Below are 18697 nucleotides of genomic sequence, written 5' to 3' on the forward strand. Positions count from 1 at the left end.
TAACCAGACCCTAGTGACTGACGTGTGCTATGAGAATGCTGGTGTTTTTGGTCTTCAGTTTTAACTAACCTAGCTTGAAATGCTAACTTCATTACCAGTCTTGCATATTTGTTCTGATCTTATATGAATTTTTGGCAGGATCTCTATCATGAACTACAAACTGATTTTAGAGTCAGTCTTTTAGAGAGGAATTGTGTGAGCAGCACATACTCAAGTTTGTTTTAATCTTGTTAAGTTCTTATCAAGATAGGAGTTCCTTTGGTACTACAAACTACTTACATGCTATTTTAAGAGGAGAAAAGGTCCTAGGGTTTCGTTTCCTGTATATTCAGGCTTTGATAGGGATGGGTATGTGATTTTTAACTTCTCGTTGTTGCGTATCTCTTTGTCCATCTTTGTTTTGCTCTGCATAGTTGAAGATGAAGATATGCTCTTGATTCATATAAGAACTTTAAAAGTTCTGTTTCCTAAGTGAAGGCCCGAATGTGTTTGCTTCATGATTTATTATCATAGTGGATGTTAATAAAAAGACGCATTTTAATCCTTTACTTCCTTATTTCTTCCCTCTCTTTCATTCTCTACACAAAAAAAAAGTGAATAATTCTTTGTTTTAAAAATTTTGTTCCTACAGCATGAATATTGTATTCTTACCAGCAGAAGTCACTTAGTGCGTGCTTTGTTGTTGTTTCATGTATAAAATGGAGATACAGTTTAATTATTTAGTTATCTCAGAAGTCTTTTAAGTGTTCTGAAGTATCAATACTATGTATGGATAAAGTACAATAAATTATAGTACATATAAAGAGTTTAAGTTATAGTGGAAAGCAGTTTCATAATGAGTTGCAAAATGGGCACTAAGTGGATTACCTTAGTCACAGTACCTAAGTATTAGGTAAGTAAAAAGCTACCATGTGCTGCTTTCTTCAGGGAAAGATGCTTTTGTCCTGATGGGACTTGATATATGCCTATATTGATTATACCCTTAAAGTCTCCTGTTTCTGAAGGAATATCAAAAAAGGGCCCCACTTCATCAGTCTCTTCTGCTTCCATGTTGCTGTCGTATGTTCTACAAGTCTCGCATTAGTGTGAATCCCAGCACTTGTCCCCAGTGCACTGATAGTTTTTTTAAAAATCTTGAATGTACTGTAGAATAATTTGCAGGGAACTAGTGTCAAAATTTCTGCATCTTGCAGACTTCATGCCAAGCTTAAAAGCTGGGGACTTTATCTGATGTTTATGAACTAAATTAAAAAATAAAAAAATGTCTTTGAAAAGAGATGATTGTTTGATCTGACTTGAAGATTTCTTTGGGTACTATATATATATTATATATATATTGTGTGTGTGTGTGTGTATATATATATATATATATGGTATATATATATCTGGTATGTGTATATATATATATCTGGTACTATAGCTGCCTTGGGTTAAACTAGAAATTCTAAGTAGGTTTTCTTCTATTTACTTGTGTAAATTTACCTGTGTAAATTTAAATTAAGTGTATTTACTTAATTTACTACATTAATTTTCAGTCTTCTAATACAATCTGCTTAATACCAATCCTTTCTTAGCTTAGCATCTAATAAAGTTTTTTTCTGATTTGCTGATAGTATGCCAAAATCCAGAGTGATAAATGATGAGGAAAGCATTTTTTAATACGTACTTTGCTACAGTGCCAGTAGATGGCACTAAAACAAAGACTTGCTTAAAGCCTCCCAAGGAATGATAGATACTGATTGTGCACAGAGTTCTTGGAATTACAAATTACAAAACAAGTTTGTTTTACTGTAGGTATTTTTTCTACATATATTTTAGCCATGTTTTTTATTAAAAAAGTATACTCTTTCATTTAAGATAAATCTTACCTGCATAAGAAATAATAAAATTTTCAGATGTCATAACATTCTAATTATGGCATACATATTTTTACCTTCTAATCCCCAAAAGTTTTGTTACCATAGTACTTATTATATTGTGAACTATATTCAGACAACTGTAGAAATGCAGCTAGTTTGGGGATTGGAAAGTGGTCACTGACAGCTTCACAGCATTTTCATGGTCAGGAGAGGACACGTCGCTTGTTTTTAGTTAGTCAACAAAATACATGTCTTTGCGTGGTACTGAGTGGTGATTGTGTGGCAAATGTGGTTGACTTATTCACTGTTTTTTAAATCTTCAAGTAATTTCCGAGAGCAGGCAGACAATAAATTACAGGGAGGTCCGTAAGCTAACTTATATATTAAGAAAAAAAAATCCTTGCTACAGCTTTCCTTTGTTAATAAGTGTCACCTGCTAGCTTTATAAAGCTATTTTGTGTATTGCCATCTTTTTAAAAATACTGCATAGATTTGCAATAGTGGTCTGCCAGTGATAAATGTATTTAAATAATAAGGGAACAGCTTATGTTTGTGATAATAATGGAAGTGTTTTAAATCCATAGTTGGTCACACTAAAAGCAAGTAGTAAGCTGTAAGCTTTCAGCGATGTGTATGCAAGATAGCCTGTCTGAATGCTCTGTGAAACTTTGAGGTGGTCAAAGTCACATGTGATTATATAAAGAAGTAAATGTGAGAATTTATATCGTTACTTTGGAGGTGATTATGTAGTCATGTAAGGTTGATAAAGATAAATTAGTTAACATTAGGAAATAAGGACTAAACCTTGAGGTTGAAGGGATTTCAGTCTACAAGTTCCGTTTATTTTCACCAGAGGGGAAAGTAGAATACTACTGTCTCTACCTGCATTATATATTATTTATATTATTATAATATAATAATAATAAAATAATAATACAATATTATAATAATATTATTATATTTATTATTATTATATATTTATCTTCCTACAAAATAAATTGTGCTTCAGGTTTTGTATGTTCCAAAAGTTTTGTGATTTGAACTGAGAGAAGCCTACCTCCCATCACTGTAGGTGATACAACTGACTGCAGGTTTACTCAGATAACGTATATTTAGTCGTATGACTTGGTTTTGTCGTATGACTTGGTTTTGTTTTTGCAGAGGATGTGAGTTTGAGAGGATGTGAGGATGTGAGTTCATTTTCTTTGGTAATTCCTCACAGATGCTTCATGGGAAATTCTGTAGTGGTTGCTGGTAATGTAGAGATGGTTGCTTTTTGGTTGCCTTGTTGAAGTATGGACCCAGTTTTACAGCAGACTGTGGAGAACTGAGGTGCAGCTTTCTCCTTCCTGTGTCTTATGTTCACTAGGCTTCTTGAATTTTGGAGAATGTTAGTTCTCAGCCGCAGGAAGTAGTCTGAATCCTAATTGTTGTGCCTGTTTACAAAGGAACTGGAAGATGTATCATAAAATTGTTAGCTGCTTTATTTTTGAAGTGTCATGGAAATTATGTGGACACCTCTCTTTTGCTTAATGTAGTAAAGGAACAGACAGACTTTGAGAAAGTGCTCAACATGTGTTACTTGACTTACTGCTTTTTCAGAGAAATTCTTGGCGCTCTTACAGTTGTGTAGGATTGTCGAGCGGAAAGCCTGTACAGCCACGTGAAAACTGTAGGAGTTCAAAACTTGGGGTTATTTGCAGGTGCATTATTATACAGTCAGTTAAAAAGTTGTGTTAGAATATAAAAGCAAGAACAGTGGTTCAGAGAGAATGCAGTATTTAGCAAATATCAAGTACGTGAATATGGAATATGTTAACGACGTATTTGAGGGCTAGTATTTTCTGTGTTTTGTTTGCAAAGCAAGACCTAAAGTGCACATTTCCCCCCATTTAAACAGATCTGATATTCACGTAACAAAGTTGCACTCTTGTTCCTGGGCTTCAGAATATATCTACTTATTAAAAACTTTGGAAATTGAAGTAAATAGCTCCAAAGAAATAATTTCCTCGACAGAGGTACAAAAAATGCTGGGAAATATATCTATTGGAGCAGTTTGCGCAGTACCCCCTTTTTCACTCCTGAAATATTTCATAATAGTGCTATGTAACTGCAGATCAACATCACATGTACTGTTTCTGAATGATCCTTGTATTTTGTGTATTTCCATGAAGACCAGAGGGATCATTTTTGAGTGATTTAACTTCTAGTCCGTGATCACTTCAGTGAGGTCATATGAATGCTTTAATGAGGAGTGGAAGTAATAGAGAGTTTGATATTCTTGTTTTGTTCCTCCTCTCCAGTTATCATTTCTTTCCATTCAAACTCAATTATGGAAAGATAGGCAGTAATCAGATGCTATTGGTAAAAACTAAGTGAAGATTTTAATTCCACCGATGGTGCTTCCTGTGAACCCATAACCATTTGAATTGCAGTATTTTCTCAGGCCAATTACGATGTGCTGTCACTACCTTCAGAGAACTTAGTTCTGAAATTCTTTGTTTTGCCTGTTCAGGAATAATTGCATTAGTTACTGAACAAGCATTTCTGGTCTCAATTGAATATAACCTGAATATGTGCAGACAAATTTAAATAATAATAGATCCATAATATATTTATATCATGCTGGTTTTAAATCTACTCAGCGTTTTAGTATTCAACTAAAAAATTTAAGACTGTATCTTGTGTTTTCAGCTATTACATGTAAGTGGAAAGAAAATTAACTTTTTGGGGGGTGAGGCAACAGTTTGTCTAGGCAGAATCTTAAATGCTTCATGGTATGAAGCCTGCACTTTGCCTTCAGGCTGTTTACTTCCCTGCACTTCAGGCCTTATCCAATTACCAGGGTAGTCAATTGAAAAACTTGCATTAGCTCTGTAACCTCTGGATCTTTTCTGTAATGTGTGTGGAATTCATTATATTAGTGCTCTCTTTGTTTTAGCAATAAGGGAGCAGAAAGAAAATTCACTGAAATAGTTTAGTAGTGAATAGATCTTAGATTTTAGTGTGTGTGTGTATAGTCTATATTTAGTAATTTGCAACATCAGTGGCCACAGGTAACTGCATGATTCAGGAACTGAAGTGGACTACCATAACTAGAAAGCTTAAAAAGGATTAAACATAGTTACCCATTTTTAAAGGCTTAGTTACAGTATGGTATGATTTCCTGTCTCTAAGTTAGCTTTGTAGAAGGTAGTCTGAGAAGCTTCCATTATCAGGTACAGATATGAGAGTCACATAAGTGATGTTTTAGTGTATCTGCTAAATAGGAAATCAGAATTGTATGTGAATCCAGCATGGCAGATTTGAGGGAACACTGACATTTCATTCAACTTCTGTATACTTAGAGGAATCTCTTTTGTATGTATTTATTTTGCGAATTACTTACTTCTTGGTTTATTGGTACATTTTGTAAATGGTCCTTACATTTTTCTCTAAAGTGAAGCTTCTATGAAATGTTTAACTACAAAGTTTGTACGCTCCTGTACAGCGTGTGGGTGGTTGAGTGCAATGTTAAAATTTTGTAGTAGAGTCATTTGTAGCTTATTTTGAAGTGAAAGAGAAATTACATCATTTTGTTTATTTTCTTTACTTGTAAGCAAAGTATGTTGATCGTAGCTATTGAGAATATGAGTAGCTTGTCCCTGATACCATATTGTTTTAGCTAGTGTAGGTTTTACATTTAAAGAAATATAGTACATACATATTTTTACTGGTTTATATAAATTCATCTACTACTTAAAATAAGTTTGAGATAATTATTTATATAATTCAGTAAAAATGTCTATAAACTGTTTCGTATAAGCTATGAAATGTTAGATACTAGTTGATTATTGTGGCTAGTATTTAGATTTGGGGGGATCACTTGTAAAGACAAATTTAGTGAGATGTTTTCCTTTGTCTCTGTAGTTATCAGAGACTGTTACAGACGATTGCTGTACTCGAGGCTCAACGTACTCAAGCAGTTCAAGACCTTGAAAGTTTAGGCAGACACCAGAGAGAAGCACTGAAAGATCCTATTGGATTTGTGGAAAGACTCCAGAAGAAGGTATTTCAATGGGCATTTCTTAAGTCTTATTCAGATTTTTTTTAATACCTAGTAATTCATCATTTGTAGGAATCAGAATTCCATATATACTTGCATAGAAACATTAGGAGCTTGAAGTCCTTTCTCTGCTGAGCAGAAATGATCCTTGGGCTTATAAAATCTTTGAGAGAGGTCTTCAAATATTTTATTAGATATGTTTTCTTTCCATTGTTACATGGAAATGTAATTTTTAAACTTGTAATGTGGGTATTTTAAGACAACCTGAAATCTACAGGTGACTGCAAGTGCTTGGTTATAAAGCCAGGAATTTGTAACTTTTCTCATTAGAGAAATTAAATGACATTCTATGAGTGAATTTGGTAGTGTACTTTTGAAAGAGTAGGAAATACAGTTCATTAAACCAAAATGGACACTAGAAAACATACCTGGAAGAGTGCTGGATAATGTAACTAAAATACTGTCTGATGGAGGAGAATGATTTTTGATAAAGAAAGATTTTCTTTTCAAGCTTAAAATATGTAGTAACAGAGAAACTAAAAAAAAAAAAAGTTTTAAAGCTTGAACATTTTGCCACATCTGCCAGTGACAAACATGCTTGACCCTCTGGTCTGGTAGCAACATGCTGTATTTCAGTGGAGAATTAAATGAGTATTTTATGATACCTTTTCCCTAGGTTCGTAGATACCTTGGTTTAAAGAGAGGTCTGACTTCAGCCTATTGCTTTCAGTGGTAGTTTAGTCATTACATTTTGAGATGTGTTAATAACATGTAATAGGATTGCATTTGATAATCGTTGTATCATATAGGAAATACTAATGCTAGTTGAAGGCATCTGATGTGTTTATGTCTCTGAATCCAAGGAAGGATACTCTTAAGGTTGACCATAAAATAAAGTTGTAAGGCTTACATCAGTTGTGTTATAGTAAGAAGACAGCATAAACACTGTAAATTGTGCTTTGATTTCCTTGAAGGGATGGGTTTGGGTTTCAGTTTATCAGATAATAAAACTTTGTGTTTTCTTAACCTTAAGAAAGTTACAGGTAGTGGACAAGCAGTATGTCTAAACAAAATAAAAGACAGGTAGACAGCAACAGAGTATTGAAGTCAGAAACACCTGATTTCAGCTGTGAAACAAATTCTAAATCTTTGTGCTCAATAAGCCATCATTGACCGTGCCGCTGCATATTTTATATGCACTGTTGTGTATTACTCTTGAAAGAGATCTCCTGAAAAAACCTGTGTGCTTCATGGCACTTTAAAAATACTGATTTTGAATTTTGCATTTAGTTGAAAGGCAGGTTTTCATAACTTTTTCATAACTTTCCAGGATTCATAGTTCTTTGTTGGGATATACAACATCATTATGTAATCATTAAGTATTGTTTATCACTTTTCACATTTTTTTTCAGGTCGATATGGGTCTTCCATATCCTCAGAGAGTTGTTCAGCTCCCTGAGATTGCCTGGGACCAATATACCACTAGCCTTGGAAACTTTGAGAGAGAATTCAAAAACCGAAAACGTAACAGTAGGAGAGCAAAGCTGATTTTTGACAAAGGTAAAAGGAGAATGAATATATGTTACAAGAAGCAAAAGACCAGCACGGAGGTTTAATAATTCAGTTCTTGTGTTGTTTGCAGTAGGTATACCTGCAAGACCAAAAAGTCCTTTGGATCCCAAGAAGGATGGAGAGTCTATTTCATACTCTGTCTTGCCTTTAAGTGATGGTCCAGAAGGTTCTACAAGCAGTCGTCCACAGGTAGTTATCACAAAAGGAAAGATAAATTTTTACAAAACAGTAACATTTTTCAAATTATGGGGTATGTGAATAATTTTAACTGTTACTTTAACCGTTAAAATTGATCATAAAATTCATTCATGGATCAAATTGGAGACCCTATGTTTTGCTTTAGAACAGTTTTATTTCAATTTTTCATGCATGTATTTCTTTCAGTTTTGATCTTTACTTAGTAAAAGGATCAAAGTCAAGTTATCCTAGCTGTACATTTTCTAAACACCTGTTCCATTTTATATACTGTATTTGAGCAGATGATAAGAGGACGACTTTGTGATGAGACCAAACCTGAAACTTTTAACCAGCTGTGGACTGTAGAGGAACAGGTAATGGGAAACTCTTGCACATTGGTAGCTGCAATAACATATGTGATAATAATAACAAACATTGTAATAATATTTACAGTAATTAGAAGTTAAAGTCACATGTATGTAGATACCTGTCCTTTGACAACCTGTATCTCTACTAAGGCAAATGTGTGTTTTTTCTGTTGTTTGTTCTTGATTTAGAAAAAACTCGAGCAGTTGCTTCTGAAGTATCCACCAGAGGAAGTAGAGTCCCGAAGGTGGCAGAAGATAGCTGATGAACTGGGAAATAGAACAGCAAAGCAGGTAACAAGTAAAATGCTTGAAGAAGTAATCCCTTTTGTTGATTATTTTTTAGCTTTTTAAGAAGCACTGATAAGAGATTTTTTTTAACAGGAAATAAAAATCAAATTAGAAATAAATCTAGATACAATAAGTCATAAAATGAGAAATTGGAGAAGAGGTTTATTTTTGATAATGTTCATAATTAAATCAATAAAACCTATTTTGATAGAAAATGATTTGACTGTTTATGCATTGCTTGAATATTCTACTGTCTATGGTAGTACCGGTATCAGTCACTGCATCCCAGCAGTTGGTATATAATTTCACAGTAGTTCTAATTGTAGGTCTCTCTTTTTATAACTGCAATACATAAAATTTAGTATCTTTTCAGTTATCACTTTTTCTTAAAAATTTAACAGCAGGGCCTGCATTTCACTAATAACAATGTGATTTTTTTAATCTCAAATAAAGAATTTTAATAGTGCCCCAAAGCCCTTGACAAAACTGCCAGACATAGTTGTTGTTCATCAGATTTTGACAGCATCCGTTTAATTCTTTATAGAAAGTATAGTGTGTGACACCAGTTGTTCTCAGATTGAGTTACACTGGAGTACTGAATTTCCTGCACCTCAGTACTGTAAAATGGGCAGACATTTTAATACTTGCAGACAGAAGAATTAGTTTTATACTGGGGCCCACATCCACAAAAGAAGTGGAGACACTGAATGTTTTTGCATCTGACTTTTAGGGATTTTTCCACTAAAGCAGCATACTTTCTCCAGTTTGACCGGAAGTTATAAATAAACAGATATGCTAATGTTCTGTGTTTACGGAACTTTCATTTCTCCTATTTCACTAGTATTCTTTTGCATAAAACAGTACTTAAGTGTTTCACTTAATACAGCGTTACCTCATCTCGGGTCATATCTATGCTTACAGGTATATTTCTACATACTAGGAAATTAGAATGCATGCTTTTTAGTTCATAAATAAAATGCAGAAGTACTTTCTGTATGCTAACTGTACATAATTTATCTGTTGCTGTTAAGAAAGAATACGTTTAGCTTCAGCAGGTAACAAACTACTGAAGCTCTTTCCTTCCTATCCCTACTCTTGGTAGATTTCCTGTATAATTTTTAAACAAGAGGGATTTTTTTTAACTCTTAAAGACTTCAAAGTGTCTGGAAATATGATAAATGAAGCATTGCAGGATAGGTAATGGTTAAAGTAGTTGTTGCAGAGTAGAAAATGACAATTTGTCATCTTTATATTCTGAACCAGTGTAACGATGCTGGCAAAGCTTTGAAGTGAAGGCCTGTTATATTTCATTTGACATTTAATTGTTGCTTGTTTTTTGCTTTTTGTTTTTAGGTTGCCAGTAGAGTACAAAAATATTTTATTAAACTGACTAAAGCTGGTATTCCAGTTCCGGGAAGAACTCCAAATTTATATTTATATTCCAAAAAGGTGAGACAATATTACAACAGAAATTCCATTTTTCTTCTTGCATTTGCATGCAAATTGAAACTAAAATATTAATATTTCAGTGGACTTAAGCCTTGATTAAGGCTTTCTCATTCACTAGCTCCACCTTGCATGTATTTCTTAATTAAATCTATTTCTTTTGCCATTAGCAATGTAGAGTGAGTTAGGAGTTATTCTAGTTTCACATCAACACCTGTTAATTACAGCTGTATTGCATAATCACACCAAGATGAAGTGTCAGAAAAGAGAATGCTGCAGTTAGAGTGCAGGCTGAAGTAACAAAGCTGGAGCATTGGACTTGGGGGGTACTTTTTCCTCGTTTGTAAGTTTGTTGTAATTGATATAGAAGAGGCTAATGAGAACCCTATTGGAAGAGGATAAGGAGTCCTCTGGTTCATATTGTACAGTCATCTTTTAATTAACAAAAGCATAGACGAGTGTGTATAACAGCATTCTAAGCTAGCACATTAAATGAGCATTTAATTCTGAAATGTCATCTTTTATTTTGATTTGCAGTATATATGACCGTTAAAATGAAAAGGTCATATAAATGACCATTAAAATGTAATGTTTTTCCTGATCTTGGAATGGGTGAGAAAATATGACCCTGAGAAATCTTCTTAATTTGCAAAAGCATAGAGAAGACCCTAGATTTCTGTGCAGGCCAATCGTATATTTTGATGTCAATCATGTAGTACTCCTGGATACTAATGAGAACCCTAGACATTTGAAGAGGGAAATCTCGGCATGTTTTTGCTGTTGTTTTTTGTAACAGTCTATTTATAAAAGTTGTTTAAAACCGGTTACAATCACATTTTATAGAGCAACATTTTATTTTATTTTTTTATTTTTTTGCATCCAGGTATCTGTGATGTTTTCTGATAAGGAATTAGAGTAAGCCTTGCACTGATTCTGAAAATGCATATTTGCAAATTTAGTCCCTTGAAAGTTTGGGACCTAAAGTTACTGTCAGACGAGTCTGATAGGAGATCTACTAATGCTTGTCTGTAATGATGTAAAAGGGTACAAACCCCCACTTGTCTACTACTTTTCTCTGAAATTACTGCAAAGAATGAGTATCATAGACTTTCCATTTAACACGGTAATGCCATTTTACTTCCACCAGTATTTTAATCTACTATTCTGCTCTATAAACAGAGGCAGGGAAGGCACAGACATGATTTTGTCTGCTGCTTTATCTATTGGAAAAGTGCTTTCTGGCAGAAGAACCCAAAAAGCAGCTGCAAACATTGATACCTTAAATATTGTGGTGAGATTTATCTATTAGAACTCTACATTCCTTGTACAGTTTACCGTTCTGTGGGGCTAATTTCAAAAGGGGGGTGGGGGGTGAAAATTGGTTTTTGAAAATTATAACCCTTGGGGTTCTTTGTGTCACCTTATAATTTTAAATGACCTTAGTCATGTGTTAGGGTTTTTTTGTTTCCTCTTGATTTTATTTGAAAGACTGTTATTACAGAGTGCAGGGCAGCAGACCACTGTATTTGCTGAATAATGGGAGCATTTAATCAGTATGTGTGTGACACTAACCATGTTTTCGACTAATTTGAACAGTGATCCATAAAGTTCTTTAGCCCTGCTGTACTTCTTACATGCACAGTATAATCAATACTGAAACATATTTTACAAAATTTTCAACGTTTTCAAACTGCAATATATAGATTTTAGGTAAACTTATACATAGAACAAATGTAATGCTCATGTCTGTTTTCACAGTATAATTCATACCCATAACACAGTATAATTCATACTTGGTAATAAACCAAGTTGTAAGAGTAAGGTCATTGTCCCTGATTTTTATTAAGGTAGCTTCTCCACTTTTTCTTTGTAACCCACATAAAAAAAAATACAGCGCACAAAAAAAATCAAACAAATAGTGTATGTGGGGGGAATTGAGCTAATATAGCTGTCTACTTAGAGCACTGATTGACAGCACCATACCAGGCTGTAGTTATTCCCAGGTCTCCAAAGCAAATAACATAATGTGGCAGAAAGGAAGTGCAAGGGGTACTGAAAGCCTGGATCCTGCTTATGCTGTGCTCATGTTTGTTTCAATACCGAGTGTGTGTATACACTGTAAAGTGCACTATCTGCTTTACTGCCAATAATAGAAATAAAAATATTGGATGTTGATACTTAAAGTATGCATTTTTGAGGAAATAAGAACACAATTATATGTAACGTAAACAATTGTGTCAAAAGCGATGCTTCACAAGGGGAAGGTACTTCTGTTTTTCCATGGGGATTGCCTAGGCTGCTCTTTTGAAATGGTTACTGGGTAGGTGAGAATGCTATTCAGTTCCTTAACATCTTGTTGAAGTTGCTGTGTGTGTCTCCTTGTATGACATAATGTCTCTTGTGATAAATGGCGCAGGAAATCAAGCACGATGCACCAGTTTATTTTCCTGTTCAATGTTATCAACTGTTGGTGAAAATAGAATCAGTGATTTAGGACTGCAGTAATCAATTCTTCAATTACGGCTTATTGGTTTCAATTTTATGTTTATATTCTATCAGTGCACCTGCCTTTAAGCTTAATCCAAAAGATAAATTTCCCGAAGGAAAAATGATTTTTTAAACTATCTGCTCTTACGTAGTATTTTAGTTCATTCTTCACCAAAAGCAGAATCATATTAAAAACAGAATTCAAAACCCATAACCATATGCATAATACTGCAACTATTTAAGCATAGACATGGTTTTCCTTTCTTGAATTCCAGATCTAGTATTGTATGCAGATCTGTTTTCCTTATATTAATGGAAAATTTAAATCAGTGTGTCAGCTCAAGCTAAAATACAGCCTAACCTTACAAATCGAATTACTTTTGGTGGTATGAAATCTTAAAGGAAACCAGAAAGGAAGCAAAACTCAGGAAGTTGGTGATTGTAAGACAGAAGGTGGAAAAATTCAATGCAACGGGCACTATATTAGTCTTAGAACAAAATGGTCATTTTTACTCTGTGCATTGCGCTCCTACAGATATGAGGTACCAGCTTCCAATCGTTATTATTTCAAATCATTCCTTAAAATGGGGCTAGTCTTAATTCCTTGTTATACTTCTGTCTGCAGAGCTCCATTCCATCTAATATAATTTATGGGATCTTTGCCTTTGCTTTTTAAGCTGTGCAGAACTATAAAATAATGTTATGTATTGAATCCCGGTTTAGAGATAAATGGTTTTATTACAGTACTACAGGTTTCTAACTGATTTTAGGAGCCTTTGGGATAAAGCATCTCGTATGAAAAGAGAAAGCATTAACTTGTAAATATTCCTTATGCTTTGTCTACGTGACAGAACCTAGACAAGTCCTCTTTTTTATAATTAAAAGAAAATGTTTTCCATGCTTACAGTTTTTGATTTGCATTGTTTTCTTTAAATTGTGGAATGTATTTAAGATGTCAAAATGCTGGTCTGGAAAGGAGCTAAGTAAAAAGTTGAGTCAGTTTCATTCACTGATAGTTCTTCTACTTGATATTTAATATTCTTCCATGGGGATTAAGTAATGGGGGCTGAGTGCCTTTAAGTAATACCCTTTAAAATTGCTGTGCATTCTACACCTTCAGACAGCGTTAGATACACACTAATGGAGTAATTTATCTGTTCTAACATTTCTTAGATTCCTTTTCCAGTCAGTGGCAATGAAAAAGAACCTTCAGAGACAAATTCTTTCTCATAGAAACCTCTTTTGTGGTGGAATGAAAAGCCTTTAGCAGTAGCCTTTTCTTACTGTAGAGTAAGAAAGAAATCTGGACAAAATTAGACTAGACTTGCATTTTCCAAGGCACAAACTAATACAAGAATTTGATGATGTGTCAAATGTGGACTGGTCTTTTGGGTCTTGAATGTGTACAAAAGTACTTCTCTGGTTAGTACCACACGAGCGCCATCCCTTAAGTCTTGGAAGTCTTTTAATATCTTTACACTTTGGTTCTCAGTCTTTAAAATTGTATGTTTTATTTTCTATTTTTTTACTGTTGTGTCTCATTAATTTAGATGGTGGGCTTTTTATAGCGAGAGCACTTTCTTGCTGGGTTTTTAGCAGAGAAGCGTTCCACTCTTCATCTGATTTCACTTACTGGGGAAAAAAGCTCCGCAATATGAAGCTATACAAGGCTCCGATATAGAGGTTTAAGTAAAAATAATGGGGAAGATGGTACACGTTCAGTGCAAAAGAGTGATTTTTCTGACAAGGTTGTATTGATGAGGATTACTTAAATGGTAATCAAGCAATTTCTTTATAAATATATTATTTTTCCACTGTAGTCATCAAGTAGACGGCAGCACCCTTTAAATAAACATCTTTTCAAACCTTCAACTTTCATGACATCTCATGAACCCCCAGTTTATATGGATGAAGATGATGACAGATCCAGTTTTCACAGTCATATGGATACTGCAGCAGAAGAGGAAGTATCGGTATGTCATTTAAATCAGTAAGCAGATGTATTCCTTACTGTCATCTTAACTTGTTTATTGAATAATATGAGGATGAAGCATCTTTGTCATAAAACAAATATCATCAATTAAGTCCTAAATTGTAGTCAGATTCATGGGCCATTTTGAATTGCAAACACATCGTTAATGTAAAGATTCACAATTCCAGAAAAATTAGACCAAAAAAAGAAAGGAAATAAATGAAGTAATAAAAATTTCTGTCCTGAAACAACTTCTAAAATGTTTTAGTTTTGCGTATTTTCAAAAAGTGATCTGATGTGAGATCTGTTTTAAAATTGTACAAACTAGCCAGGCATGATTCTAGGTAAAAATGTGTGGTATTAGACAGGTTGCGTAGTGTCTTGGTAAAGCTTGAGTTCCGTTGGCATCATTGCTTTTTTGTCTTCTTCCACTGGCTGAATTAATTTTTTTCAATCTGCTTGAAAACATGAACTAACAGTCTGAGTCCTGAAGTGGCAAATACGTGCTTTTAGAGGCAAATTCCAGTAGATGTCTTGTCCCAATGTGTCATTACAGCGTGTAGTGTTCCAGTTTCCTAATTTATCACATGCAGTAATAGTACAATGGTTTAGACACTTCTTACAACCATATGGGGGACTATAGTGCCTATATATAGGGATCCCAATGCGAAGATGTTTGGCAAGACTCACAGCTGGTGTGAATCACTGTGGCTTTACTGTGTTTAGACTGAAGGACCTGACCTATTAATTTTTTTTGTTGTTTTGGAGAGCCTAGTGACATCTTGTGTGTGAAAAGCTTGTTGCATAACAGAGGCATTAAGGCTGCCCAGTTTAAGTCCATTCATTTACTTTATTGACACTTTTTTTACATGCACTGCATGATCTTCCTTAAATTATTACATTTGCTCATTTGTTACCCAGTCTTAAATCACATTTTCGCTCCTCCTGTCTCTCAGTGATGGTCTTTTTTCATCTACAGGCATTTCTGATAACTTATTTATTCCTAATAAGAATCTTAAAAGGCATGGAAAGAAAAATGTGTATTAGAAGAGATGCCGATTACTATTATGTATCTCAATGGAACTGTTTTTGATCACACATTCCTTTGTTCTGTATTATTCTTAAATACATATTCTGTTCTTAATATTTTCCTAAAACATTCTAAACACTTTTTTCCCCATGGTGTCCTAACTTTAGTAAATATGAGCACCATAAACAAACTGGGATTTATTTTCATTTTGATAGAAGTTGCTGTTTTTTTGCAGTGATAATGGTGGACTTGTGCCCTTTTTTTTTTTTTTAATTTGGCTTAATCTTTTCTTTCTTCACTAGTGCAGCATTTCCAGATGGATATATTTCTGGCTTGCAGTAATGTAGAAAGACACAGGTGAGCTCAGTTACGAAAAAGATCCCCATTATCAATGCAAAATAGAAACAATTTGGAAAGAAAAAGAGATCATGAACTATAATCAAAATAAATATACTCGAGTCTGTTCTAATGTTAAAAATCAGATCTCTTAGTTACAGTCAGTGTCTCAGAGAAAAATACTTTATATATTTGGTCTAGCGAGAAAATTATAGGCAAGGTTTTCTTTGATTTCTTTACAATGGAAGTACCAGGTGCTGTTTCCTTGTAAAAACAAAAGATTGTCTGGGTATTGCAAGTTGACTGGCATAACCATTCTTCAAAAAATTGTTGTGGTATAGATTAATTATTCCTAAGTGAAGACCCTCTATTCTTAAAAGAGTGAATTTATTTTTCAGTTATAATTACTTCATTTTGTGAATAGTCTAATTATTCTAGAACACAATTTACAAGAACAGAATAAATTATTATAGGATTATTATAGCATAGTTTATTCAATATACAGTTATATTGTTCCAGGCAGGTTTTTCTCAGAAAAACTTAGATTTGCGTAGAACGTGAATCCCTGTTTTATATGAAAAGAACATAGCTTATTACCACAGAGTTTGTCATTTGATCTTGTTTTTTTCCTGAATATTTGCAGTCTAGTCCTCAAAATAGTTTCAGAATTACAATTAAATAATTGATACAACCTTTAGAAATTTAGCACTAAAGAGCATGCCATTTTCCCTCCCTTCCTTTAGTAAACTTACTAAATATAGCATACATTCTTCAAACTTCACAGTTTCTTAAAAAAAAATTAATTGAAAGGATGTGTGCAGGCTACATTTGAAGATTTTATTACTGTCTCGTAGTTCATTTTCATAACTGAACATTCCTACCAGTACAGGATATGAAAACTGTTGTAAATCCATAAAGACCTCTCTTCTTTGAAAACTGTTGATATCTACGAAGTACAGCTGCTACAATTAAATAGCAATCTTGAAGTAGACATTTGAATTAGAATGAGAGCTTCTCTGTTCTCGTAATGTACAGGTCTTCAAGCTTTGCTGAAGAAAATTGGATGAGAAAAACCATAATGGTGTGGTTTTTTTATTTAAAAAGAGAACTGTGTGTTATGATTTTGGGGGTACAGTTATATGCACCGGCATACAGGGATACAGACTTTTTCATGATTTAGGAAGCGTAGCGATCTATTTTATTGAGCTATTAAGACAACATGAAGTGAATGGAAGGAGGAGTGAGCACGAGACGAAATAACCCTGCAACTTTCTGCTCTTACAGTCATGGAATGATATTTCTCATCACTTTTTATTCTTACAGGTAAAGGTGAGAATCTAATCTGTTAAAGATTGTTTTCAGTTAAAAAGTACATAGTACGTATAATGAAAGCTTGGTACTGTCTTGATTTATGGGTCTTTTAAACATATGGCCTCATGCAAAAATTCTTAAAACTGTGAAGAATTTTTGGGTGTCATCAGCTTTTTATATTTTTACGGTTTTGAAAGTACTTCTGAACAGTGATCACAACTATCCTTAGAATAATATTGCTCCATGCTATTCCATAGAATAGTGAAGGGGAAGATCAATGAAGTTGATAAAACCTACCTGAAATTTTAATGCTCAAATTTAGTCTTTACTGCAGTTGCCATTTTGCCTACAGTATACAAGCAAGTAGATTACATACAAATTGCAGTAAGTCATCAAAGATGAGAGAAAAGCTGGGTTTTAAGGTAAAGGTGTGCTGTCTCCTTTATCCTACTGCTAAGCAGTTCACCAGAAGAAACTTATTTGCAGGATAATGTTTTGGTATAATGCAAATAATAAAGAATATTTAATAAAAAATAAAGTGTAAGTTAATTTTATGTACTTTTTTTGCTATGGTTTTAAAAATAATTTCCCATTATGTCTCTTCAAATATATTGCCAGCATGTTCCCAGAAGTTAGTTATACTTACTGATTTGTGAAATATGTAGGTACATTTCTAAAGAATATTTATCTTTTTTTAACCACGAACAGGATGAAGAGAGTATTCCAATAATGTATCGTGATTTACCTGAATATAAAGAACTGTTAGAGTTTAAAAAATTAAAGAAACAAAAACTACAGCAGATGCATGCAGAAAGTGGATTTGTACAGCATGTGGGATTCAAGGTAAGTTTAAGTGATGTTCCATTACTCAGCAGAGTGTAGAAGTCTTTAAAGATAACATGGTTTAGATTTCCTAAAAAGGCTTTGTTTAGTATAACAAGTATGGTTCCGTAATTCTTTTTCACTGTGTCTGCTTTCCCTCATCTTCTTTAATCAAAACAACTCAGTTAATCCGCTCCTTCCAATGCAATGCCTCAGGTTTCATAGAATATATGGAATATTGTATGGAAATTAATAAGCATGTTGTCTTTTCCTCATTCATAGTATGGAAACATGGCTCTAGAGCTAGGTTAAATCACTACAGAATTCCATTTGGCACCATACTCTGGTTTGGCAATGATTCATCGATGATAATTCTTGTATGATTTTTGGAGTCATTTTTCCTCCACCTTAGACCAAAGAAAGGAAAAAGATACGGAGTGAGAACAGTAACAGTTTAACAATTTTTTGATTTTTTTTTCTCTACAGAGAAAAATTGTACCAGCTTCATAATCATATCAACTAATGCTTGCAGAAGTTGAAGCAACAATATAAAACAATGATTATGTGAAAATAATATAATAAACAATGAGTTAAAACAGTATGTTATCCCAGTGTCAGCCATTAATAAATGGTATGAAAGAAAGGGCATTCTCTAAATTACATTTTCTGGTTTGCAAGGGGATTTCCTGTATAACTGTTTTTTGTGTTGGAACAGCTTCTTCACCTTGTTAGAAGTATTAGGCAAGTAGACTTATTTTCTAGTAACCATTTATATAAGAATGCAAAGGTATTCAGCTTAAAGTTCAGTTCAGAACAATGGGAAAATTGAGATAGCCTCATTTGTTGGTACTGACAGACTTACTCATGTTGTTAGACTTCCAAGGCTTTTCTTTTTCTTTTTTCCCTCCCTTTTTTTTTCCTTTTTTCTTCTTTAAGTTAGTGGGTTTGTTCCAAAAAAAAATGAAAACTTCAGTCAGAGAGAGG

General features: G+C 33.7%; 1 protein-coding gene across 1 annotated transcript in view; it reads left to right on the forward strand.

The window, feature by feature from the left end:
* The window catches only part of ZZZ3 (zinc finger ZZ-type containing 3), a 59724-nt gene that overhangs the window by 37568 nt on the left and 3459 nt on the right, over positions 1–18697 (forward strand). Inside the window, 8 exon segments of the mRNA XM_040566058.1 lie at positions 5769–5907; positions 7317–7464; positions 7550–7665; positions 7956–8027; positions 8211–8312; positions 9663–9758; positions 14063–14215; positions 17600–17734. Of these exon segments, the coding sequence (XP_040421992.1) occupies positions 5769–5907; positions 7317–7464; positions 7550–7665; positions 7956–8027; positions 8211–8312; positions 9663–9758; positions 14063–14215; positions 17600–17734 (961 nt within the window).

Source organism: Cygnus olor, chromosome 8, assembly GCF_009769625.2.
Source record: "Cygnus olor isolate bCygOlo1 chromosome 8, bCygOlo1.pri.v2, whole genome shotgun sequence".
Lineage (NCBI taxonomy): Eukaryota > Metazoa > Chordata > Aves > Anseriformes > Anatidae > Cygnus > Cygnus olor.